The 27,495-nt window shown below is 36.7% G+C and overlaps 1 protein-coding gene across 6 annotated transcripts in view; it reads right to left on the bottom strand.

Annotated features, from left to right (window-relative positions):
- Positions 1 to 27,495, bottom strand: part of DLG2 (discs large MAGUK scaffold protein 2) — a gene marked incomplete at both ends in the record, with an annotated part of 1,073,896 nt that overhangs the window by 193,083 nt on the left and 853,318 nt on the right. For all 6 annotated transcript variants that reach the window (XM_084304810.1, XM_084304812.1, XM_084304813.1 and 3 more), the window contains one exon: positions 26,631 to 26,733. In XM_084304810.1, coding sequence (XP_084160936.1) covers positions 26,631 to 26,733 — 103 coding nt within the window. The remainder of the gene's footprint in view (positions 1 to 26,630; positions 26,734 to 27,495) is intronic.

Here is a 27,495-nt window from a genome sequence, read left to right as displayed (position 1 = left end):
ATCCCTGTGTTGCAACTAAGTGTTCTTCAGCTCACTGTTGCAGTGCTTTTTTACTCCATATGGACAGAGTACTTGTGGCAGGGTCATTTTGCCTTGGGTTGATGTCAGATACTGATTGTGACCAAAAGGTACTTACATATTAAAGCCAGAGCATGCTCTACCCTGTAATTTCTTAATTCCTCCTTCTAACAGAGCTACCATGCAATAATATCAATGAGCTTTAAGTTTAGTCTAGTTAAAGAGGTTTCCTATAAATCACTTGACCTTTCTATGCAGCTTTTCTTTCTTCTTTTTTTTTTTTTTTTTTTTTTTTTTTTTTAATTCATAGTGCCGGAAGAGAGCTGAGTGTCAATACCTCTTTCTAAGCCCTAATGTAAGGCAGCAGTGAAAATCTTGTGTGCCTACAGGAAAAGTGGAGCTTCCTGAATGCATCTTGCACTGTTTTCCAGTTATCAGTGCTGTTCCTAAGGCTCTGAAAGTTTTCAGAGGAGACAGCTGTTTTGGGAGTTGGACTCCTTGGGGAGCTAGTAATGAGACCTAATGCCTTTTACTTCCAAATTGCTTCTGCTGACTTCGTTGAAGTTTTATTTTCATCTTGACAGTAGAGTTAACAGGCCCACCTCCAATCCACCATCATCACTTGTCTCTGTTTCTGCAGCGTCATGGAGACTGGTGAGTCAGTGCAGCATCCCTTTTTTAGGGCTCCTGTGCCCTGAGAAGCAATCAGGCTGCCAAAATAGCAGGTACCTCCATCCCACTGTTGCACCCCACTGCTGCGATGCACCCACCGTCTGCCCTAGATGAGCTGTCATTTGGACTTGGACTAGTCAGATGCTCTCTATGGGGTGCAGTAGCCTCCCTCTTCTGATATTAGCTGCGCACACTTAGAGTTCAGTTATGTGAACTCTGAATCAATTGCATAGATCACATGTAGATTTTTAAAAGCAGAATCACTATGTTAACCTTCAGAATTAGTTTTAAAAAATGATTTTTACTTTATAAAAACTCCCTATTGCAGAATAAAAAACCCTCCCTGCTCCTGCCAATTTCCTTGTTCCTTCCTGATAAACAAACATATCCCAAGATAACAGCCTAACAAAACATCTATGTAGGCAGGCAGCACAACCCCTCTGAGAATGGCTTATTTCCCCAAAGAGTCAGCTCATAAATGATGTGATTTACCATGTTTCTGGCTGCTGCTGCTCTGGCTCCTTGGGGCTGGACAACACTAGAGAACCTGATCTTGGGTGAGTAAAGTGGTGAGTCAACCCTGTTGCAGAGGGAAGGAGTGGTACCATGCTCCTGGTGATGCAGAGGGATGGAGCTTGGCAAGAGGGCAGACATCCCTACTCCCTCCATCCCACAGACACACCACAGCTGAAAAGACAAATGCTTTCATCGTGCAGTTACTGCTCTGAAAATTGATTTGATTATGACATTGTGCCTTGCAAGGAGAGTGCTGCCCACCTGATGCTAATCCATAGAAAGGAAAAATCTGTGGGTTTTGAAAACAAAGCAGAAAAAATTTCAAAAGATTTATGTGGTTGAGCAGAAATGCAATCTTGTTTGTTGAAGAGAAAAATCTGGCTCCTCTCAGAAGAGAATAAAACCACATATCTTCTCTCCAAAATAATTCTTGCATTTGTGAGAGCTTCAGAAGAATGAAATAAGCATCAGTGGAGACTGCAAAATGAGACACAGAACTATTGCACTACAGCAACTGGAAGAAGAGAACTGAACAGAATCTAAAAGAAGCAGGCAGTGCAATAGTTTAAAACTGACATGAAACCCAGCTTGAACCCTCATTAATTTGCTGCTTTTTACTTCTCAAACTTTTTATTATTTCTTCTGTCTAGGCCCTGTTCTCTAAGCTGTGAAAAACAAAAATACGCAGCACAGAATTTCTGTGTTGAAGCCAGACTTGTGGCCCACAGCAGCAGAAAGTCCATGCTGGAAAACCAGTGACTAATAACACTTGTGAGACATGTTGTGTCAACACATGTGACAGATGCCAATCAGGAGAACTCTAGCTGAGCCTCAGCTACAAATTTAAGACCAGAAAAATCCTGGAGGAGGGTTGAAGACAATAGCACCTTTTCACAGAGATCAGTTTGCACTGTTTGCACCTGCTAAGCTCACAAGAGTAAATCTGCCTCTAGGCACGTGCCATGTAGATCAGACAACTTGAACACTGAGGAAATGCTCAGTCACTGTGCAATTTGAACAAAGGCCATCTTTATCATGAAATATTTATTTTAAGAGCTATTTGTTTTTCAGTGCACAGTGGGTACAACAACCTGTGATTCATTACAGACAACCGATGGTGCCGCATGTTGCCCTGGCTTTGCTCATCCTTCCTTCATCTTTGGCAGCATATCTAGGCACAAGGCTGCAAGATTGCAGGGGTTGGGATGGCCCTACATAATTTGTTTATACAATGATGAGCCAAATTTTGGCTCAACAGGCAATGCAGCATTTAAACCATGCCATTAAATGGTTATACTGGTATGTAGGGAAAGCATTTAGGAAATTTTCAGTAATGGAGATGTATTTTATTTAAAAAAGGGGCAAGCTCCAGATGGAGGAGGTGGAAAGAATCATCTACAGCGTCTGTTAAATTCAAATTCAGCTTGAATTAAATAGGGCTTCAGTACACCTTTGAGGTGGTATGTTCAGAAATGAAACTAACATCATTCCATTTGTCAGGGAGAAAAGCCAGTCAGGTGCTGGGGCCAGAGACCTTGGGCACAGAGGAATGCTGCAAGGGGTAGTTCAGCCAGCCCATCCTTTTGCCAATGCAGCTCTCTTTTGAATGACTGGCTCTTCAAGTGTTCAGAAGAAATTCAGGTTTGCATGGCATTAGGAAGCCCTTTGGAAACACATGCAGTCTGTTGGGGTACATCTTAACAGAAGAACCAATAGACAGAGCAGGGGAAAGGCTTTAAGCTATAAAACAGCTGGTGAATCATAAGCATGTGGGAAGGACTGCTCCAAAGCAGGAGAGAATGAAAAGAATTTGAAACAGAGATTTTTTGAATAGGAGGCAGAGAGAACACAGCAGAAAAGAGGTGAAACATGTCTATGACTGAGCAGGAGCTGAAGCACAGAGATTACATACACCACATGCATTACCTGAGACTAGAGGTTCAGAAATAATGTAGTATATAAATTCCAGTGCCTTGGGCAGAAGGGCTCTTCATTAGCACCCAGTGCAGCACATGTTCTTTCTCATTGCATTGGAGAGACCAGGAACTGCTGAACTCTGCCCTGACTATATACAATTGTACACTGTGCCAGGACAGAGAGGTTTGCACGCTCAGACCCATACTTTCCACCCTAAGAAAAAATGAAGTTTGGAGGCAAAATTATCTCAAATTGGAACTGAAACTAAGTTACAAAAATTAAACCCTCCACTTTTTCCAGTGTTAGCCTTGATCCTGTAACTGATGAAGCCACTTGAATTGTATGGCCTGCAGGAACAGATCACCCTGAGCGGAGAGAGTCTGAGAATAAGGGAATTGGGAGCTCTAAGCTCTGACTCCCACATGTAACAGCAATATTCCTGATTTCCAGTTGCCTTCACAGAGTTTTCAAAAAGCTAATTCTGTGCAGTTGACATTTTCTAATAAAAACTGCTCCCCTGAAAAGTTATCAACCGGTCTCTACTTTCTCATTAGAAGTAATAATAAAAAGGCAAAACAGAACACTCTTAGAGGACTATGGGGAAAACAAATAAATGAAGAGTAATGGAGAATCTGAACTACTTAGACATAGAGACAATAAACAGAAACAATACATCAAAGAAGATATTTGAAAGCACAACACAAGATTGCATATTTACACACAAAATTGCAAAGGATCACTAGACAGAAACTAGTTCTTGTTTAGACTATAGCATAGAATAGAGGTTGTGAATTGAAACAAAGAAGTAAAACTAGGTGTGTATAAAGAACCTTCCATAAATGTTTGGTCAGGTATTTACCACACGGTTTAAATGACTGCAATGAGTCTCAGCACAAACAGAATAAAATAGAACATTTTAGAACTAATTCCAGGAAGTATAAAACAGAACCCGAACAGAACTACAAAAGCAGAGGTACAAGCTACAGAACAAGCAAATGAATTTAATGTCAAGCAAAAGTTTTGGATACCCAGAGCGCAGTAGTTATACCTGAGCAAGAACTGTAAAGGCCACTGGTGTGTCTCATATCTGGTCTCTGCTCAGAAATGGACTAAAGATATTTCTGATCAATGCTGACAGATTCTTGGCATTTCTGCCATTCTTTAAATTCCCCCTTTCAATTAAACACAGAAAAATTAAGCCTACTTTAAAAATACTGAATTAATGGCAGCTTTATCTCAAGAATGAGCAGAAAAGACCTGTAGTATTTATAAAAAGGTCCATTTAAAGAACTCAGATAATTTATTACTGAGGAAAAAATTGTTCATATTTAAATAACAAAAGATATCAAGGCTTAACCAATAAAATAACTACTACATTAAAGACATATTATTAATCCATCCTTTTTCAAATCAGTATAAATCAGGATATAATATTAAAGAGAAGGAAATGAAAACTGAAGAGGGAAGAGGTAGAAAATAAAGGCAAGACCGGCCATATGACATCTAGAAAGAAAGTTCTTATGATGCGATATTGATCTCATCTTGATAAGCAGTAATAATTTCATTTTCAAAGTAATCTGTAAGCTAATATTGATAGAAAAAAAAAAAAAAAAAAAAAGCAGAGGTTATACATAGAATGCCAATTCAATATGCTCTGAATTTAAATTGGTTTAAAAAGGCTGAAACCGAATCTGCTAGATATACTCACTTACAAGCAAATCCACTGTAGCCTTTACAACCCAAACAATAGCAAATGTTGGTAAAAGGATGAGAAACAGTGAATTAGTCAGCTTCTGGTCAATAAGTAAAATGACTATTCTGTACTCTTTGCTTACTTTGGCTAAAAGGAATCACACTGGGAAAATTAATTGGATTTTGTAAAGAAGCATGGTTTGAAAAAGATCAAAGTGTTCTTTAGAATAAAACTTATTTTTTAGGTCATGATTTTGTGGTTGCATCTTAAATGTGAGGCACTCCAAGAAGCAATTGTTTTAAAAGAACAGTATGACGGTGATTGAATAGAAACCTGAAAATAGCAAAAACAAATTAGTGACAGAGGGGTACATAATGAGAACAGAGACCAAAATAAATGGATGCAAGATTCAAAAACCAAAACCCAAAAAACATAGAAGGCAGTTTTTTGACCACGCCTGGTTTTCATTTTTGTTGTTACCCTCCCAATCCAACCCCCCCCTGAGATAAACATTGATTTAAATTTCAAATTCAGAACTGGAATCATAAACAATGCTTTTGTTCTGTTATTAGGTAAGGATTATAGCCAGAGTAAGGCATACAGCCCCAATTAAACAGTCCAACTGCTGCCACTAAATGACTCATGCAAGTCAGTGTCCGTAGGAAAGGACCCTGTGGCTATATCTACCCTAGATACTGGGCCAGGGTCTATTTTCTGGCTTCTAGACCAACTGAAGGATATCCATAAGCCTAAAATAGGCTGTGCTTAATGTGTTGAATGGCAAAGCCATGTGGTTTGGGTTAATGCCTAAACCATGGCCACCATTTGTTTGCAAAGGCAGCACTTTGCCCAAGCAAAAAAGAGTGTCAAGAACTGTGATGATAGTTTAAGACTTAGTGTAATGCTGTGTATTTTTACTGGTACAGATGCAGTTAGGACTGTACTCATGCAGAATTAGTGTTAATGCAAAAAAAAAAAAAAAAAAAAAAAAAAAGTTTATATCTATCTGGATATTTGGAAAACTGCAACAGAGAGCATTTTGCTGTTTAAAACATGTGAGGAACTGGCTCTTCATTAGAGGCTTCACCCTTGAATTTACAGTGGTGTCTTACTACAATACCACAAGAAAGTAGTTTGCTTGTCAAAACTGCACTGAACCCATGAAGGTGTTAAAGCAACCAAACATGGTTAACTGCCACCATGAACCATCAGTCATGTAGAGCTTGATCCTGCGAGGACCTGAGAGCTTGTTGGCATGTGGCCTCACATCCTAAACACTTACATTCAGGACTTGGACTCACAGCCACTCCCTTCTAAGAAATCTCTCTGGATGTCAAAGGGTGAAAGCTTTGCTGGAGCAATGTAGTTCTGGGTAGGGATCTAGAAGCAGCCGTTGACATAATTAAGCACAGATCTGCAGCTAACAAAAGCTACTCCATTTATGCTGTCTTCCCTAGGAGACAAATTAATTTGACTCAAAAAAGGCTCTTTTCTGGAGCATGGAAAAGAGAAGAAAAAAAGATCCTAATTTAACACAAATTACATTAACTGACAAAATGATATACTTGTTTGTCTTGCTCTGTCCCTACTTTGTCATAATTAACGCTGATTTCAGAAAAACTTGCTCTTTCCATGATCACATAAGTTGTAGAAAAACACACAAGCACATACTTACTAGGTAGTATACTTATGTTTACATACACACACATAGAGCTATTGGAAATTTTGAAAGAGAAAACCATGGCTGTAGATCCAATTCACTATCACAGAAATTCCTTACAACAGAGGAAAAAAAAAAAAGAAAAAAAAAAAAGTGGTTTTGAAGTTAGCTAACAAATTCCTCTAAAGTTCCTCTCTACAGCTTAATGTGGTTTGCCATATTCCCAATGCCATTCAAGAGACACGAAGTACAGATGGGTTTTTAGAGGCTGACCATCTTCACAGCTCTCCTATAGAGTATATCTTGTATGATATACTGGTCACAGTTGTGCAAAAGATAAAATGACACCAATTGCTTCTGGTCAAAAGATTATACCAGAACGTTGTGAAATCTAACGGTCCAATGGCAAAGCAATAAACTGTATTCTTTAACAAAAGATTTCTCATAAGGCCCAGAGGATTGTTTATAATGCAGATCTCAGAAATGGTTGTTTATTCTTCTTGCTTAGCTTATTCCTGCAGTATAGAGCAAGACATATGCCAAAGACTGAATGTACAGCAGGGTAGCCTTTTTGCATTAACCAATGCAATGAAGTTAATTAAATCATAACAACCAAATCTTACTGTTTTGGAGACACTTGTTCAGAAATGTGAGTAATTTTAAGAAATAACATACTTTGGTTGACACATATGCCCATCATTATGGATGAATTTACACAGTGGATGAATCTCGCAGTGTGTCAGATTGAATTATATCTTTTCAGCAGCATTTTCAGTTGTCAAAACAACCTGTAGGAAAGGTTTTTTCCTTTTGCTAAGCTTCTAAATCATTTTCTCTGGAATCACTGAAAATTTCTGTCCATCTCTTCAGCGATTTATCTCAGTTAAATGTCTTGGCTAGTCAGACTAAAATTTGAAGGGAAAATTATAAAGGGTATAATCAGAAACATGCTCAAACTGAAAATGTTTGTGTTTTTGAATAGTAAAAGAAATGACCCACAATCAAAATAAGCCTACTGGTAAACCTGAAAGAATTAGAATAAAATTGTTGACTTCATTATTTCCAAACAAACCCTAAATGAAATAATTTTTATCTCTATTTTTTTTTTCTTTTTCTTATATTTATTAACACATCATATATTTTTTTTATTTGCTTTTCATTACCATCCTATTGTTAAAAGCTGAATTTTAATTATTTGGACAAATTAATTCAGATATAGTACAAATAACAGATAAAATATATTTTTTTTTTTCTACAGAGCTCTTGTATATATACTTTGAGATATGCGAAGTAACAGTTTTGCATATTTCATTTCTGTCTCCTGTTGATTGCTAACACTGTAGGCTTTACAATTCCATAATACAATGAGTAGAAACACCAGGTTTAAACTTCACTCAATATTCATTATTGTGCAGTAAAAATTCACATGCAGGAGAGGAATAAGTGTGAATGCATTTAATGTGTTATCAATAATTTTAGATCATTTAAGATGAAAAGCTAGATTTAGTTTCACTTATTAAAAGCCTAAACAACTATTGAACATTATGTATTATTATTATTCATTGTTCAAAATATGCTGCAAATATATTCATGCTTTAAAATACCTTCCTGTGACCAAAAACATGATAAGCAATGAATCAGAACATCACCATTAGAATCTCACAGTATTATCTTCACACTGCAGCTCAAAGAAGCGATCAGTACATCAGCTGTCTACAAGGACAAGATGTAAGGTTGCAGCTAATGCTAGCAATGACACTGGAATGGGGTTATATCAGGTTAACGTAACTCATGTTCGCATTTGTTGACTCATTTTAAATGTGTTCCCTTCACTGTTATTACCAAACTCAAATATGAGCCACGACTGTAAAATGTTTATATGCTGCAATGAAAACCTTTACAATTTTGATTTGAAAGATCCAATGTTTTCATAGCATTAAAAAAAGACATTGCATCAAAGAGTTTATAGGAAAAAGACAGTAAAAAGAAGACTGAGAGACAGCGGATCAAAACTGGGAAAGATTTAAGTGTGTGCGTGCATCTCACATTCAGTCACGCAACACTTCCAGCATACCAGTTCCTGTGGGCATTGTGGAAGACTGTCATTTACTTCAAGAAATTTAGTTGGAGATATTTTTCGTGCCCACTTTCAGCACGTCACATTTGTCACCATGTGACATTCTTGAGGCCTTGAAATCCTCTGTCACCGTAAGGCCTCAACAAAAGCAATCACATCCCTCCAGGTGACTGATTTAAAGCAGCAGCCATGTGTGTGTGGTGTGCCTGGGCCTCCCCCCTCCGCACTCTTCTCCTTAGTGCACCAGACCTCAATGCACACCCCCACAAGGGGGGCTTGCATCTCAACATTAGTAATAACTGCAGTTTGTGCTCCAGACTGTCCTCTGGATACTTCACTTGGTATCTAAAGGACTCTCCTACCTTAGCTTGGCCTACAAGAACCTGGCAAGAGATGTTCAGACAGGTCCCTCATGCTTTCTTTCAGGGATCTCCTATCACTTATAAGGATCAACTGGGAAATACTTGTGCACTGTTTTCACTGTTCTTCTAATCCTTACCTTTTTACTGTGTTACATGCAGGAAAACCTGATGTAGGTGGGCTCCTACCTTGTCATGTTGCCAATGTTACCTTACTGCTGCCTTTGGATATTTGACTGTCTTTATCTATTCGGTACTTTCATCAGCTCTGAGAGACACTCCAACTCTTTTTACTCTGTTTTAAGAATGCTTTACTGACGTCTGTAACTGGGCCTTCTAGGAAGTACAGCAGAACAAATACGACATGCTAAATTCATTAAAATACTTCCCCGTTGATGAGAGCTACACAAGCCCCAACAACCTTTATCAGAGACATGATGAAGCAAATCTCCACAGCCAGTAAAAATACAAAGAATACTCTAGAAATTCATCTCACTATTTAATATCTAAATTTCTTACACAAAAGGCATTTGAGGACTTCTTGAATACCATTGAATAAGTATTCCCAGACAAAAACTGCATTAAGAGATACAATTGAACATACATAATAATTTAAGGTAAAACACATTACAGGGATATATATTTAGTCCCAAGCAAGATTTACAAAACTAGGAAGTTTACAGATCTGGTTATACCAAAAAGAAAACCAAGGCTTTTCAAGAGTTGGAAATGTGAAAACTGCTGCCTCCAAACAGAAATGATGGCCACTGCAAAAAGGAAGGCAGCATGCCTTTGGCATCAGATCTATTGAAAACATTGCATCCATTTTCTAAAAACGAAAATTCTTTGTGGAACTCTTCGCATGAAAATATCATATGGCAACCTCTGTTAAAGAAGGCACTCAACAAATCTGACTTCAAGTACTAAATAATTTAAGAGACCTGTTAATAAAGCTGTTTTATAAGCATGTTTACTTGTAAATTTTCCAAAAAATGGTTTATAAAGTAAGTTATGTCACTTTGAATAATACATTCCAGTCTTGATATACAAGCAAAATCCCAGCTTTTGGCGTTAAAAGCCAACTCACTATAGAACCATTAGTCATGCTTCTAGACTTCATTCATTTTTTGCCTGGAAAGCACATGGACTACCATATCAAGTAAGCTAAGAGACTTAGGACCCCAAGTCAAATCAAATAAAAAGACTTAGGGCTATGGTATCTTTCTGAAGTCATAGAGGGATTTTTGAAAATTGCACATAATTAGCTGAATGCAAGAAACTAATCAAAGCCCTTAAAATAATAAATTATTCTTAGAATTAATGCAAGATTCCTGTTCCAAAATACATTACTAACCATGGTGCTCACAACCATTTGTTATGCCCGAACACAAAATCAGCTCACTCAGGCAGTGCATACTAAAGCTTGTATAATAGCTTGGTTCCTCAGCACATCTCAAAGCAGTTTACAAATGAAAATGGACTGATATGACAATTGTTGGACATGCATAGCTTCCACTGAAGTCACAAAATGCATCTCAAGTTTAAGCCATAGTTAAAGAGCCTGTTTTTGCGCGTTACTCACTAAAACTCTCCCTGTCTTCAAGACCCAGTAAACTAAGCAGGGATGCTTTCGTGAATGGGAAGTGCTGAACAGTGCTCTCATGGAATTTCACAACGTTCTTATTATCATGCTCCATTACCCCTTGCTACATCACACCTCATTTTACAAACAACACCATATAAAGGATCAAAGCAGTCTGCAATACCATAACAGTAGAAGAACCTAGAGGAAAAAAAAAAAAAAAAGGCAAAAAAAAGTTGATAAGCAATGCAAATGTAAGTGGTGGAGTTAAGAAGAACCCACGATGCCTGGTTGTCAATCTTATGCTTTAACCTCGAGGTCAAGAAGCCCTCTTCTGCTGTCATTGCCACAACAGACCATGAACTGAGAGTGAAAATCTGTGGGGAAACAAGGAAAATATGAGAAAGCACCTCTTTGGGCTTGGAAAAGAGAAAAAAAAAAAAAGAAAAAAAAAAAAAAAGAAAAAATCACAGATCTCTCGTTTCTGATAACCATATTGCAAGACTGGGGACCAACGTCTTGTATATATATGCAAAGCCAGTTCAAGACTCTTTTGCAGTGCAGGCAAAAGTGATCTCTCCAGCCCCATGAATAAAAGGCCAGACTACTTCTTCAAGGAAAAGTAGGGGAACAGAGAGAAGGGGCTGAACTTAGATGGAGAGGAAAGGGAGCAGAGAGCCAGGCTCACCCCTCTTCTGCCAAAGAGGTGGGGGACACCCTGATCCCTCCTGTAAAGCTGGAGGCAGCTGCCCACACAGCTTTCCAAAGCTCTGGCACAGGCAAAACAGGCAGATGGGGTTATTTTACCACCCTTTCAGTCTGCAGCCCTAGCCTGCTGCCTGCTCTTTCTATGCTTTAAGCCTGCCTTGCTTACACAGCCCAGTGTAAAATTTTTCATTCATGTAAGTGTTTAGCTTCAGCTAGCTTTGCAAATGGTTATGCTATTATTTTCCCTGGAAATATCTACAGAAAATTGAAAGCTGCATTCTTTCCTATGCATGCATCGAAATCCAGAAGATTAAACAATCTAAATCTTTCTTTCTTTCCAAATAAATTTACCCCTCCCCCCCTTTTTTTTGACATTATCCACCATTTTCTTGGTGCTCCCCATTAATTATTTGTTAGTTTTATAGCTTTCTTTGAATTCATACTAGGTTTTCCAGCCATTATATTTTTAATTTCACAGACAAGATTTTTAATACATTGTCTACTGCAGCAATAAATCACTTAATGTGTTAGAAAGCAGATTGCTTAGTAATTGCCATTTTATATACTATACTGATGCAAGCATTTTAAACATGATTGAGTTTTCAAACTTAGAAACAACGTAAAGAGAAAGGAAAGAATGCAGTATAAATATAAACAGCAATCAGCAGTCATTGTTTTCACTTGCATTACAATTATTTTATTTTTTTTATAAACTTACTAAGACAACTTTATCTACCACTTGTGACTCAGTCTACTGTTAAGATTCCAGTATCAACTACCCTTCTCATCTCATTGTTCTCCAGATTTAGAAGGAAACAGTACACCCTCCCATGGATGTGGTAAAAGCTGCTGAGAAAAATGTGTGATTTATCAGTCACTAAACCAGAAAGAGATTGAGAGATTTCAAAGGCAAAAGCATTCCTAAGGAGAAGACCAGGGATTTATGGTAGACTATCACAGAAAATCTCCCTAAGTGAAAATGCAATACTCTTCTTTATTTTTTTCACAGCATTTAAAACTCTCTCCTAAGAGCCAGAACAATTATATTAGTGGTAAATATCGACTTTTCTGGTAGACTTTATTACTCTATTGCCACAAGATCTATTCTTATTACACACGATACAGTATCACATCTGGACCTGTATTCACACAGAAGACAAATATCAACCGTTCTGTTACTGCTTTGGGCCCACATTTGGACAGCCTAAAGCTTCCCTGTGTTTAGCCTTTCCTATTGGGTGTCTTGGCACCTTCAAAGAGATAGTATCAAACAACATTTGGCACATTGGTAGCCACATTGGCATGCACATTAGCTTTAAGCCATCTGAATCTGGGCTTTTAACACAGCATCCCAGTGAAGTGAATGTCATATGACATTCAGTGCAGAAAGGCGCTAGTAGCAATTTCCACTCTGACAACAACTTAGTAACATCAAGGAAGCCACTACCTTTATCTTTTGTAACATGGAAGAGAGTATATAAACATAAACAAATGATATATGTATATTTTATCTATAAATTATTATTTTATTTTTTCACCTTATGGCAAAGCCTAATACCTGTGATATTGTTTACCTTTTCAGCAGCCTCAAGTTTTCACATGCCTCTCTAAACACATATGGACTTCTTTTACCACAGAAAGATCTCCAAGAGGAGCACATCAGAAAAGGAAATTGTAAATTAAAGAGCATAAATTCAACTTGTTTCATGACAGCAGTAATCTCCACCCCTTTTCAAAATAGGTAGTTTACCAGAACTGTGTCTCTCTTTCTCTTCCTAAGATGTTTAATTTCAGACCTCAACCCCAAATATTCTCATTTGGAACATAGTCCTGTTGTGCTTCTACAATTGTACTCAGGGCAAGGAAATGAGGCACCTTGTAAGCTCCTGCCTACAGGAGATTCTGGGAGAAGTGATCACAATTCCAGGAAGAGAAAGTGTGAAGATGAGGTACCCAAACTGTACCAAAAGATAGCACAGAAACACTTTCGAATGGAACTCTTTGAGCTTTTTCTAAATTCCTAGAATTTTGAAGTGAGAAGTTTCATGATGAAGATTTCCATAGAAGCCAACTGGATTTGTGTGAAAGTCCATTTAGTAAAACTCCATAAATTCCCATTAAGAACTGATTTTATCAGAAAACTGTTAATTGTTCACTCACTTCTAACTGCTTAGGAAACAGCCTTGTAGGTAAAGCCCAGTCTCCAGCCAGGCCTTCCTCTATCCAGCCCTCTAGCCCAGAACTGACAATGCTTTGCTTCATTCTTAGTACTGTGAAGTCATTTCATACAGTTATTACGTATTTGATGCAATTTTATAATTTTTGGTTGCAACAGAATAGTTATAGGGACAAGACAGAATAAAGCAATTGGTGTCCTCACAATCCTCAACATTTTTCTTTGCAGCAGTTACCTCCATCATGATGAAGATACTTCCTCTTTATTTAGGTTGTTATACAACAATGCTAAATGAATGTAGCTTGTGAGTAATTAAATTAATTTACAAACTCTTTATTCCAGTGCAGGGTGACAGCTTACAGTGAAACTCCATACAGTTGCTGTATAATAATTGGCACTTGCATTGCGCTCTACGCTTTCAAAACACAACTATTGGCTAACCCATAATACACTTTTCTGATGCTTAAGGATGGCTGCATTGGTTAACAAAATAATCAGAGGAGAGCCATGCAAAGTCAACCAAAGAGTCAGTACCCACTGACTGTCAGAACTCCACTGAACTCGCTATAAATATTACTAGCATCCCAAGAAGATACTTTACGCTGAGTTGTTTTCCACTATACAGGAGCTGGATTTTTAAGATAGGTGCTAATTTCATAGCATCTAGCACACGTGCAGAGCATATTATTCCCAGAAAAAAGTAATGTAGTTACACTATTCTTGGGACACAAGTGAGACTGTCTATATTTTACCCTCCAAGCCATAAAGGCAGATCACCCTTATTCAAATCTAGCTTAGATAATTAAAACCATTTGAACAGCCTCTGATACAGGTGGTGGTGTTCTTCACACAAAATTTTGCATGCACAAACATGTGCACATGTAACATAGTGGAGGTTTTAAAAATAAATAGATGAATAAATAAATAAATAAATAAAACATTGAAAGCCATCACAGGAAAAAAAAAAAAAAAAAAAAAAAAAAAAAAAGAAAGCCTTATAGCCACAACTGAAGTGCCCAGCTATACAACAAATTGTCACTTCACAAATGACATCACAGAAAGGTTAGTGTGCCAAGTTCTTATAACTTGCTACTCTGTACACCCTTTCACACTTGGTCCCTATTACCACATGCATGTCTCCATAATTTAGGGGATAGCTAACAAAAGGGATACTTTTCAGACCCATATTCATAGAGTTTTTATGTTTATGCAAAAACTTTTGCAAAAGCAAACAAAGAAAATTACTCTCAGTCATCTCCTCTGCATACTCCCACATGATCTCTCCCATCTTGGTACAAGAAAGAAGGAAGACTCAGGTGTGCCACTGCAAATTCAGACGGACTCTGAATTTTCCATGTGTATCTATATGTGCCTAAGCACTATATAGATACACATGGAAATGTGTTGCGTTTCACCCTTAACAGAGTGACAAAGATTTTATAAAGGTTTATGGAGTTTGGTTGGGGATGGATCCCACCATCCACAAGGCAAGCCCTGCCCCACATACATAGTTTAGCACCATGTAAGGATATCCTGAGTGCTGAGTGGCAACATTTGCTACAGCAGCTGATGAGTTTGAGAACGTCAATGTTCAGGGCCAGATTTAGACAAACATAATGATCAAGATTTACTGAAAAGCAAAAACAACAAAAAGCCTGTGCTGATTCTCTCCAAGATAACGAAAAATTGTTAAGCACCAAGCAGCACCAACCATCAATTAAACTCAACATTTAAAAATGTTGTTTGAATGTTGTAAAGTCTGATTTTTCTATGTAATTCTGAGCTGTTCTCTGTAAACCATTCTAAAACAAACATGCAGTATGTTGAAACTACTAAAACTGATAATTATTACTGGGGTTAGACACGTGTTTTCCTTGCAAACTCCAACAGGAGCTAGAAGTCACCAAACAGTACTTCAGAGTGTCCAATAACAAAACTTTCAGAACAGGTGACTAATGCCAGATTTCAAAGTCCAAATTTAAGCAACAAAATATGATTAATCTGAATTTCTAGAAGAAGTGATCACTCAGCAGTGCAGCAGATGAAGATATTTCTATTTTGGACCTTAACTTTGAGCACCTGGCCTAGAAAGTATTAACAATAATATCTTTGAAACCACCTTCCACTGTGAAGACAGGAGAGGAAAAAAAAAAAAAAAGGACTTATGTTCAATAGATACTAAAGATTCTAAAAGAAAATGGATTCTCAGGTTAAAAGATACAGATTTTTTTTTTTTACTTTGTAGATAAATTACATTCTATCTTTAAAGGCTTATTCATACTGAACTAGGGTTAATATATATCTATATATAAAACTAAACCAATTTAAATTTTATTGATTAAATATTGATTTAATTCAGCTTTTACTTAAGTATCCAACTTAACCACTGTATGTTAATCCAAAGATGTGAGAGAGACTAAAATCAAAGATACTATGCATCTTCAGTGCATTGATCTATCATGCACAAGGTTTTCATAATCAAAATAAATATTAAGCAGAGGGTTTTTTGTTTGTTTTGAGGCTGACATGACATAGCTTTTTTCAATGATTCCCCAGTTAATAAAGTACTGAGACTGACAAAAGAAATATAAATCTGATTATTTCTCTTGTCAACTGCCAGGTTAGCCATCAAAAAAAATAAAAATGGTTTAAGACAGAATGATATAGATCAAGGTCATAGGAAAAGGGAAATTTATTGTGCAGGTATCTCAGGTAGTAAAGATTTCCAGAGACAATGAACTGACTTGCTGAAAATCAGTCTTATATCAAGCACAGCTAAGCAAGTGTATGATCCAATACTGTATAGCTTCTTATCCTTCACACACAAAATCTAGGAATGTGTGGCATATTACAGCTGTGAAGGAATCTATTGAAGGCATCCCATGCAGCTCTTAAAATCTGACCCTGGAGACTCCCCAAATTCCAGTTTCCAATGGCTGTGTGTGCATGTGTGTACTTATGTGAGTGCATAGCATGTTACTCACTGGCATTTCTGTGATTCATAAAAATTACACATCCATTAAATATACCCCCAATCATTATTTATACTTTCATTGAATCTCTCTTATGTTGCCCCTCTCAGTAAATAGAGCCTGGAAGGCACACAGAGCAGGGCAACCATTTGCTGTTGTAGGTGAAACAATTTAAAAAGCTGTGCATGCCAGGGCAGTGCTCAGAAACAGCTGAGAGTTCTTCCATTTACATCTTTCTCCCTCTCTAGTTTATACTTTATTTCTTTTCTTCTCACACTCTGCCATCATTCTCACCCATATGTTGCAAGTAAAAATCAACTGATTTACCTACATGTCAAAATGCAAGTAAATAGATTGTCTTTGTCTCCTTGCTTGTCTTGAAACCCTTTAATTTTAATTTTATACCAGAATACCAGTTTTGTTGATGATACTTTGCACCTTTTCTCCCTCCATCAAAACAATTTGCCTCAAAAATGATCCCTGAGATCATGTTGTTAAGTGAGTAAAACAAAGGCACAGTTGAGGTGTATGTCTCTTCACTGGTTATGGACAGACCTCAGGGAACAAGCTTAGCCAAAGGCCCCATTTAATTGAAACAAACAAACAAAAACTTAAATTTGTATTTGCATAGCTCCGCAATATCATTAAAAGAAGAGATCCTGAGTGTGTCAGGAACTCAGTGTGTCATTTCTAAAATAAGAATTATGCAGGTGATGGAGCACTGGCACAGGTTGGCCAGAGCAGCTGTGGAGTCTCCTCCTTGGAGAGAGAGATTCTGTCACCTCCTATGATATTTAGCAATGCTACCGTAACAACTTTCACTTTCTGTCAGACTTACAGGCTTTTATCAGCACAAGAGACCTCCACAAACAGGCTGCAATCCCTAGATGCTTTGGGAAACCTTCATCCTTTAATACCATGGAGCTCAATTCTCTCCTATAGTTGCTCTTTTGCCCTTTCTGAGGTTTTGCAAGCAGGGAAAATGACACCAGAGATTCTCTCTTCAATTTGTCTCTTTACTAAACACAAGAGCAAACACACCCTGAACTTAGAGGGGAGATTTGAAAGCCATATATACTTTTTTTCTTTTCTTTAGAAGATATCCAAGAGCAGTTCTCCAGAAACCCACAGAAGAATACGATTGTTTAATTTCAAACCACAGTATGTTGTTTGCTAAGCACTTTTACATGGATTACTGCAGAGAAAGCTTAAGTTCTTAGAATTCATATTATGTGGGGACATAAGCTGATACAATGATTGTACAGAGGCCTTTATTTGAGTCTTAGCTTAAACACACGAGCATCAGTTAATAGTGCGAAGTCTCATCCGATTTATAGACTGTTCTGTATTTTCAGTTTTGTTTCTACATGAAGTAATTCACCTGAAGGCAGAGAACACCAGTTGTTGGAAGTGAAATCCTGAACTGTATTAAAATGAAACATGTTAAACTCTTTCTATATAAAAAAAATCTATTGCAGAATCTTTTGTATCTTTACATGTGATAGGACAAGGAGTAATGGATTTAAATGAAGAGAAGGGAGGCTTAGATTAGATGTAAGAAGGAAATTCTTTACTATAAGGTGGTGAGGCTCTAGTTGTACAGGTTACTCAGAGAAGCTGTGGATTCCCCATCCCTGGCAGTGCTCATGGCTAGGCTGGATGGGGTTTTGGGCAACCTAGTCTAGTGGGAGGTGACCCTGCCTATGGCAGGGGTTTGGAACTGGATGGGCGTTCAAGTCCCTTCCAACCCAAACCATTCTGTGATTTTATGACTTTATAGCCCAATCACCCAGGACTAGTTTCAAGTTACCCTAGCAACCTCTAAACATGAAGTTGTGCAAGTTATTATAAAGACCTTATAAAGACCTGGAAAAGCAGTAGCTATGAAAAAGGACAGGCAAACTAATTGTAACTAAAGGAGAAATACAAGTGACACTGAAATTAACTAAAAAACAAAACATCAAAACAATACATTTGCAATGAAACATACCTCTTTTGGATATAATACATTTGTTTTCTAAACAAAAAACACTATTAAGAATTGAAAAAGAAAGGAAGTGAGAGAAGAAAAACAATGCAATGGGCTCTGAGACCATAATTTCATTTTTTTTCCCTCAGTCTGGTTCTAAAGCAAATCTTCCTTGGGCTCCCCTCACTAAGCCAGCTGCATGCTCTCTGTTGTGGCTCTCCACACCTTCCCTACAGCGAGACTCAAGCATGTGGTCAGGAATGTTCCAGTCTATTGTTAAAAATACAAAATTAGGGTATTAATTTAAAAGATAAATGGTTTCTATAATATCACTGCAGTTGTAAAATTGGTATTTCTATTACTGCCAGGGAATGATTAAAAGGCCAGTATACAATCCACACATCTCCTATCCGTTGCTGCAAGTTCATGTTTTCCAGAAAAGCTGTCACATTAGGTCAAAAATAAGGGGAAAAGGTTATCAGCTTAGTGAATTTAAAATAGGGAAGAAAAGTAGGAAGAAACTCGATACCACATGTAACAGTAAAATTAGCAGCTGCAAACATAACAGCTGTTGCTGGTATGATTCTTCATTTGTATTCCCAGTAAGACCAACTTCTTACTATGTGAGTACCTTTATAAAATAGTGAGAACAGGAACTTACTGAACTTAATTAATAAAATGCCAAGGAAAAGTAATTTACATCCTCTAGTATGAGGTTTTAACAGATACACTATTTTTTCTGTATATATAAATAGAATTAAGCATAAAGAACTACATACAAACAATGAAAAACTAAGCACAGTCTGCACTAACTGAAGCCCAAAAAAAGTGTAGAAGAAAAAAAAAGCACCACCATGACTTCAAGCTATCACATTTACAATGAAAACAAGAGAAGACAGGTTTTAAAAAGAAATCACATTTTCCATGCACAATTTCCTATAGCTGACACAGACAACCTTACAGAAGAATATACTATTTAAGGAAACATAAAGCCTGTTGACAGAAATGATCTAAATATATCTGAATTATGAAAAGAGTACTTAAACTGAAAGAGTTATGAAAATGAGCATTGAGCAAGCTCAGGAGTCTATAAGGAAGCAGAAACTTCAGTACAACACACTGTGATGGCTACATTACCCACAAACCCTAAATCATAGCATGAACATGATAAAAGCTTTAAGCTTCAACTAACACACAGTGTTAATGAATCTGCACATAAACGTTAAGAAAATAAATGAAAGCCATAACTTTTTTCATGCATAGTAAGTATTGGTTATTTCAGTCAAAGCGGAAAAAAAAAAAAAAAAAAAAGTACTTTTTTGAGAACATGACATTCAATGTTGGACAAGGTACACTACATAACTGTGCTGGGAACATGATATTTTAACTTAACAGAGGAACTAAAATATAAACTTTTTTTGTGTCTTTGGAGCTTCCTACAAAGATTTAACTTTAAAAGAGCACCCGAAGAGCCCCAGCAATATGGTGCTTACTGCATGGGGGCAGTGCCTGTAGATACAGGCAGAGTCACACAGGGACTACAGCTGAGCTGCAGGAGAGCAGAAGTCATGGTGAGGATTGCTCAGATAAATAGAAAGGAAATGCTACCATTACGAGTGAAAAATAAGATTTTTAATTGTCCTTTTCATTTTAAAAATGGATTTGGGGTTTCCCCTCCCTTTTTTTTTTTGCATACATGTTTTTTCTTTTTCCTCCACATCAGGTAAAGATAGCATAAAGTTTGCAATAAAATTCTGAGGTTGACAACTTTGGTCCAACACTGTAAAAAATAAAAGTAGTATATTCTCAGTCGTATACAGTAATTAGAGGCAAAATCTATACCTAGGGTATAATCCTATACTGACAGACAAATGTGGGACTATCTCAGCAACTGCTGCATTTGTCCTGAGGGTATCAAAGCTGTATTTACAAGATCAAAAGAAAGAAGAACAGCAAATGTCAATCACAGCATCTAACCATGCACATTAACTGCTGACATAACCTGGAGCACTTAAGGATTAGTTTAAGTGCCAGAGTTTTAGTTTTTAAGCATTCAAATACCATTTGCTAGATTTTGATATATTACATGAAGTTGTGGGTTTTTGTCATGTAATACCGCAGAACACCTTAACTTATACGGAAATCTCTGCAACAAAGAAGCAATTTCTTGCTTACTGAACTGCTGCACTTCTCTTAAAGCACTACATGCTAAAATTATTAGGAGAAATAGTTTTTCCATTGTCACCTGAAGGCTGGCTAGTCTCTCTTCAGTGGGCACTTCATGTAGAATGACAGGAAGCAGAGGCCTGACATTTAATCAGTTGGAGAAAAGAGTCTATTGTTCTGTAAATTGGTTTAAAAATAAAACAAAACTACCCAACCCCCCATATCAGTTAATAAGGAAACCAGTGAAGTTGGAGACTCCACGATAAAAAGAAGTGTGCAGGGGGAAGCAGCCCTTTATGTTGCTACCTGAATGAGAGGTAAAAACAACTCTAAGATAATGAATTTTGTAATATATTCTGTATACTCTACCAAAAAGTCCAGCTTTCTCATTTGCGTTATTACTTCCTTCTATATTCTCTTAAGAAATAGACAAGTTTCTCAATGAAATTCACTTAATGTGCTTCAGGAAGACAACCAAGAAAACACACTTCTCATTTCTTGTTTTTATTAATCTTTACAGTGGTGACGTGTTCCAGCTGAAGGGAAGGAAAAGACTTTTCAAGCCCCTTTGGTCAGTAGGACAACATTCAGTGTAAGTATTACTACATGCTTGTCCTGCGCTTTCCTCATTCCCTGAGCTGTTGGCTACTGTTTGAAACAGGTTCCTCAGCAAATGGACCTTTGGCCAGATCCAGCATAGTCATTCCTAGATTATGTTATTTACTCTAATATATGTGCATGAAATATAACCTTAGTGTCTTGCATTCTTTGGCAATTAGATACAGGGACTTCTAGATGAAGGCCAACTGCTGTAATGCAACTATCAAAGTAGTTAAGTTATATCAGTTTTCAACAGCTGAGAAAAGGGGCCTTTAACATAAGCATTCACATTTCAAGGTACAGAAGAGATCTATAAAAAACAAATAAATACAGTTAATTATTCTTCCAATATATTTTGTATCTAACTTATTTCTGCAGCATCTGAAAAGCCTAAACACCTGAATCAGGAATATTTGTGTCCATTGTACCAAAACAGGTGATAAACATTTATATTTTCAAGGCAGGAGCAGGGAATGAAATGGAGGTAAGAGCTAAAAAACATCCATGACTGCTCAGGAAGAAAGACCTGTAAGAATGACTCCTGGATTTGTACTCCCGCATTTTAAGAGCAGGTTTTGTTCACCGGTAGGTCTGAGGAATGCATAAAACAAGGAGCATGCTTTTGTAAAAGCTGATGCTGCTTATTAAAGTTAGGTCTGTTACAAGGCACTGTTCAAGACTCCCAGGTTCAGGAACAAAAGAACTGAAAAGTGAATTTATTATCTTTTCTGCCATGAGATGCTTATAAATTGTAAGTGCAGCTCTCCAATAATTTCCACAGCTAGTGCCTTCAAAGACAGCCGCTGTGTATCCCAGTATCTCCATTTGATACTCTTTTTCTAACCTAAAAGTTACTCACTGCACAGCAGACTGAGCACAGTGACATCAAGCAAGCAGCTACCAGCTTGCTCCAAAGGTGATAAAGCAGAAATTCTCTCACTTGTAACAACTTTTTAACCTCTTCATTATGAGCTGGTCTAATCAAAAGGTAATCAATGAATGTTTTCCCTATATGCCAGCTGTTAATAAAGCAAGTTAATTGGCTTGGTTGAAAGATTGAAAGCACCTGGAACTTGTGACTGGTTTAACAGTTTTCTAGGGAGTGCTGTGAAGGAAAAACTGCAGAGAGACTGCAATGCAGCACAACACAGCTTGTAGACCACTGACACTGAATGTTTGGCAAAAATTTTAGGACTAAACTCTATCCCTTTTACAGTGCTGTAATGGGAAGGAACTTGAACATTTGAGATTGAGATTTGCAATAAAGCTTTTTAGCATTTTCATTAGGAGTCCAGTATTCTGTCTCCCCAACTCCCAAACTGTGTCTTATAGGACAAATTGTCTCTATTTTAACTTAAATTCATTTATAAATCCATTTCTACTATTTTAGTTTCACTGACAAAATGTTTTTTTTTTCTTTTTTTTTCTTTTCTTTTTTTTTTCCTTAATTACTTCTATATTGGGCACTATTATTTATATTTATATATAATATATTTATATATATATTCATGTAATATATTTATATTTATATAAATATGTTTATATTTATATTTATATAATATATTTATATTTATATTTATATTTATATTTTTTATATTTATATTTATATTTATATTTAACACTGTTGCCATTAAAAACAAAATGTCCTACATAAAAACATGGAAATGTATAAAATGTTTGCCTATGTGTTATATTTTCCCATTCTAATACACAAATATTTGTTTAACAAGAGCACAGTGATCCACCCTATGATGATAAGTCAGGCTATTATTTTGCAGAAGGAAAGGGTATACTCACTAGCTTCATATTTGTATGATCCTTTAAAAGAAATGTGAGAGTTGCTAGACTGGGAGTAGGGTTAAATTGCTTCTAAGAATATTAAAAATTGGAGAGCAAAACTAATTATGAGGGATTGGTTCCCCTTCTAATTTTATTCTAAGTAGCTTTTGGTCCTTAAATTCTCCTTAATTTCAATTCAATATTGTGCAGAAGGTGTGAACAATACATCAATACACAGAAGTCATCTTTTTGAAGCCTGCAGGATCGCTTGTGTACTTTAAATACACACCTCAACACTCACAAGGATAACCAGAGGTAAGAATGCTCAACATTACTGGACCTTCATTTACACTATATACATGTACATGAGATACAGTACACAGGTATTTTCAATTTTTAAAATAAAAGTAAGGAATTACTCAAACTAACAAAGAAAAAAAATAATGATGGGCATTGTTCCTACATCTATGAACATACTCTCAGTGTTGAGGTCTGTTTTTTAATCTCTGTGATTTGTTTTTCTCTTGCTTCTGATAAAATTGCCAAAAATCATTTCATGTAATTTGCATTTGTTTGGACTTTCATTCCTCTTTTTTCTCTTCTTTTACTTCTCAGAGATATGAGAGAAACACAAACGGTGAGTGTACATGCAGAAGACAGGAATTAAAGAGCAGAAGAGCTGAATGAGAAGTTCTTGGTTCCTTATAATATCCCATTTGTACTCCCATTCCTCTCCTTGTCATGCAAACCACTGCTTCTATCTTCCATTATCCCTTTGTTCACTGAATCCATACTCTTTTACAGAATTTTCTCCTACTTCCAGGACCATTTTCATCTGAGTTCTGCGTGGTTCAGATAAGTGCCATCACCAACCACAAGTCTGACAGCATTCAAAAAATTCTGTGATGCTGTTATATTTTGACTGTGCTAGTCTTTGCATTTGTTTATTCCAGACAGGATGACAAACCAAAATGCCATATTATCAAGAGGAAAAACTATTCAAGTTGATGGCAAGCACTGGATTTTTGCAGGACTTGCCATTCTCATAAGATTTGCTTCCAAGTCTATATACATATACATGTATATATATACATGTGAGGGGTGTTATAAGCTTAGATAAACTTTTGACTGTTTGAAACAAGGAAAGTGAAATTTAAAATTTGAAAGCTGTTTCTATAGTATTCACCTCATCTTCTTTGCACGACAAACTTGATGATGTAATTTTGGAGGCATTATTGCCAACACAAATAAGCTTTGCTTTACTGCGTAAAAACTAAATTATTGGAAAGTAAGCTTTCCTTACTAACAACTTTAATTGCTAATCATCAGATGGCTTATAGTATTGACTGGTACTTAAATCACAATCACTTAATACATGCAATATCAATAAATGTTCACTGAATATTTTTGTTTGAAACAAGCTCTAAAGGCTAAATAAGCTATAAAAGATAAAAATGGTATATTTTGGTTAATATTTGCCATGTCTATTCCAAACCAACTGAGGCTGTAGTAACAACAATTCACTTCCAGTATGAACATGGAAAAATAAAGCTACAAGTGCTTAGGCACTTTTTGGGAAGCATTTCCAAATGCAGAGCCCCTGAAGGAAGCACAGCTGTACAGTTTTAAGACTGTATTCTAAGATTATATTTCATTCTTATGCTTCAAGATAAGATATGATAAATGAGAGATCGGGTGTAAATTTCATATAAAGAAGAAAAAGAGTTGTGCAGGATCTTTAAAATAAAACAAATATTTATGCTGACATAGAATGTTTGTCTTTATGAATGATCTGTAAATCCCTAAGTAATTTTCTGTGAAGGCTACTTAAACAATGCTTTAAAGCATGTTTCATCTTCCTTTGCTGTTAGGGATTTATTTAAGAAAGAGAAACTTCATTTCACATCTGTGTCTACACAGTTTGTGTTAACCTGCATCTTAGGTTAAAATGAAATAATTTAGCAGCAAGATACAACATGCTGGATGATTACCGAGTGTTCTCACTACCTGAAAAAAATAGATCATTTCCTACAAAAAGGCTAACTTTCAGGCTCTGTTCTTCACCAGCTCCACTCTGAAAAGAGTGTCTTGAATGATTTGGATTAAACAGAAAACTGGCTACGCTTCGCAAAGTCACGCAGTTGGGATTAGTCTGCCCTCAACAGGGTTTTGGGGGAATGGAGCAGCAATATAAGAAAAAATGGAATAAACATGTAATATAATACTTGAAGGATTTTATCAGCAACATTTGAATTGCATGCTCACCAAAACTGAATTTGACATAGGACAGAGCTGATAGAATGTAGGGGAACAGTACATCGACTAAAAGTTCAAATGCAATAGGAAAAATCTGTCAAACAGTGCATGTTTTATGAGTTAACAACGGCATAAAACAAATCTGAAATGCCAGTGATTGCTACAAGTAGTCAGACACCATGGTGATAATTGCAATATAAAATCACTAGACAGCAAACAAAACTGCCGCAACTAACAGGCATGGCTTTATTCAGAATCCAGTGTGGATAGCTATGTCATGGAATTCCTTTTCAATACTTTTTCTCTGAAATAACTCTGATTATTGCTAACATATTTTGTATTAATATGTTCCATTTATTTAGCTAATGATAGGCACTTGCAATTTCATTTGCTCTCATCTACACATTTCTTAGTACAGCCTAATTTATTCTGCTTGGTGACTCAAGTGCAGATAAGCTGATAAATGGATGCATCATACCAGATCTGAAGCACAATTCTAAGTTTGATAAATAAAAGATGTTTTTCATTTTGTGTGCTATCATCAGGACTCAGAAAAACAAAAAAGGTATCATGCTGCATAAACTCTGGCAGTACTAATTCATCTCCCCAGCATCTCTGAAAAAAGTGACTAGTGAATCTGTTTTTAGAAATGCAGTGTTTCTAAGTGTGTTTTCTCCAAGTGTTTTCTGAGACTTTCATGTGGTCTAGGCAGGGCACAACTATAAAGGATCAACAACTAGGGTTCACAGGTCATAGTGGGACTTATGAATTTAGTTTAATTAGAACTATTTTACTGAAAACTGATAAAATGGTGCCAGCAAGTCTTCACTGACACCTGTATGTGCAGAACTCTCATGGAGAATGTTTCACAGTGACAACTACTATGGAGAAAAACTGTCTTTAGCTCCTATCAGAAAGTAATACCCCTGGATAGGCTAAATCATACCCTGAATGTCTTATTTCCTGCTGAATTTCCTGTTGATGCTTTTATTTACAAGGCTACAATTTTCTCTTGTAAATACTTGTCATCTGGGGCTAATTGCCCACTATGTAGAAGGACACAGTCATGCAACAGTAGTAGAGGGAGTCTCTGCATTTGGCTGGAGAGCTTATCTTTGCTTAATTCTGATCTGGCTGTCTGAAGCAGCTTCAGATCTTCCTAGCATTTCTGTTCATTCTTATCTTTTGCACTATCGGTCTCCAGAAGAATATAGAAAAGAACGTAGAAAAAGCAGTAACAAAAATAAACTGATCAAGTAAACATTCATTACAGTCTTATTGTATGCACATTTAAAGATAGTTCTTATAGTTGTATAAAATACTTCTAAAAGCAAAGTCTGTGACAAAAACACAGTCACTTCCTAGGAATAGAACTAACATTTGAATTTTCATTCCAGATAACTCTGATGATATGGAAAAGCACTGTCTACACCAGCCTCATCCTTTTAAGTGCATGGCTTTAAAGCACTTATCTTTTACCATATGTCTTTAAGTTTATTATTTTGCTTACCCTCCGGCTGGTATTGTGCTATGATTGTTACCGTCTGCCCCGCTCCTTTTAGTGCCGCTGCAGCCTGCTCGTGGGTAGCACCTCGAAGATCAATACCATTCACCTGCAGAGGGAATGAAAACAATAACAGTCTGAGTAGTTTAACATTAGAGAGAAAGATAGAGGTTTTTTGTTTGTTTGTTTAAATATCTGATGGATGTAAAGATCAAGTTGTCCAGATACAGAAGTGAACGTACAAACTCAGAAAGGCCGAGAGGATGTTACCTAATACTACCCATGAGGATCTGCACTTACACTGCAAACTTTTTGTTTGTTTTTAATGCTTATCCATCCCTGTTATCTGGCCTCTGCTTTTGGGAGTTTCCTGCTCCACTTAGTTTATTTTTGGTGGTCTCTTCATCAATCAATTTCTTCTAAAATATAAGATTTAAAGGTTACGTTTTCTGCTGTGCTGAAAGGTCACTGCAGAATACTGCAGGCAAGGAAACTACCAGACCTAGCAATCCCAGTCTGTACCTTCAGGCGAATGTGGAGATATATGGAGTATCTACAACAAAAAAAAACACTGGTTGGAGGACTGCCAGAACAGAAACTCCATCTACCATTCTCTTTTCACACACTCCTTCTCCTGTTGCCTAGAAATATCCCCCTATCTTGCTCATGGCAGTGAAGAGTTGAGAACAGATGCAGCTAATTTTTGATAGCAATAACCCAAAACCCAGGAGATCCCATAGTTTCTGATCCAGAAAACTGCACTGTGCTGCAGAACCATTAATGGCATACACAAACATAACTGTCTAGCTGAGGTTTCATATTTCTGAAAATGTGATTCCATAAGACTCAACAATTTGCTAGTTAGACCTGT

This window comes from Netta rufina (genome assembly GCF_964035555.1).
Source record: "Netta rufina genome assembly, chromosome: 1".
NCBI lineage: Eukaryota > Metazoa > Chordata > Aves > Anseriformes > Anatidae > Netta > Netta rufina.
The sequence above is the reverse complement of the archived record's forward strand: the minus strand, read 5'-3'. Positions and strand labels throughout refer to the sequence as shown.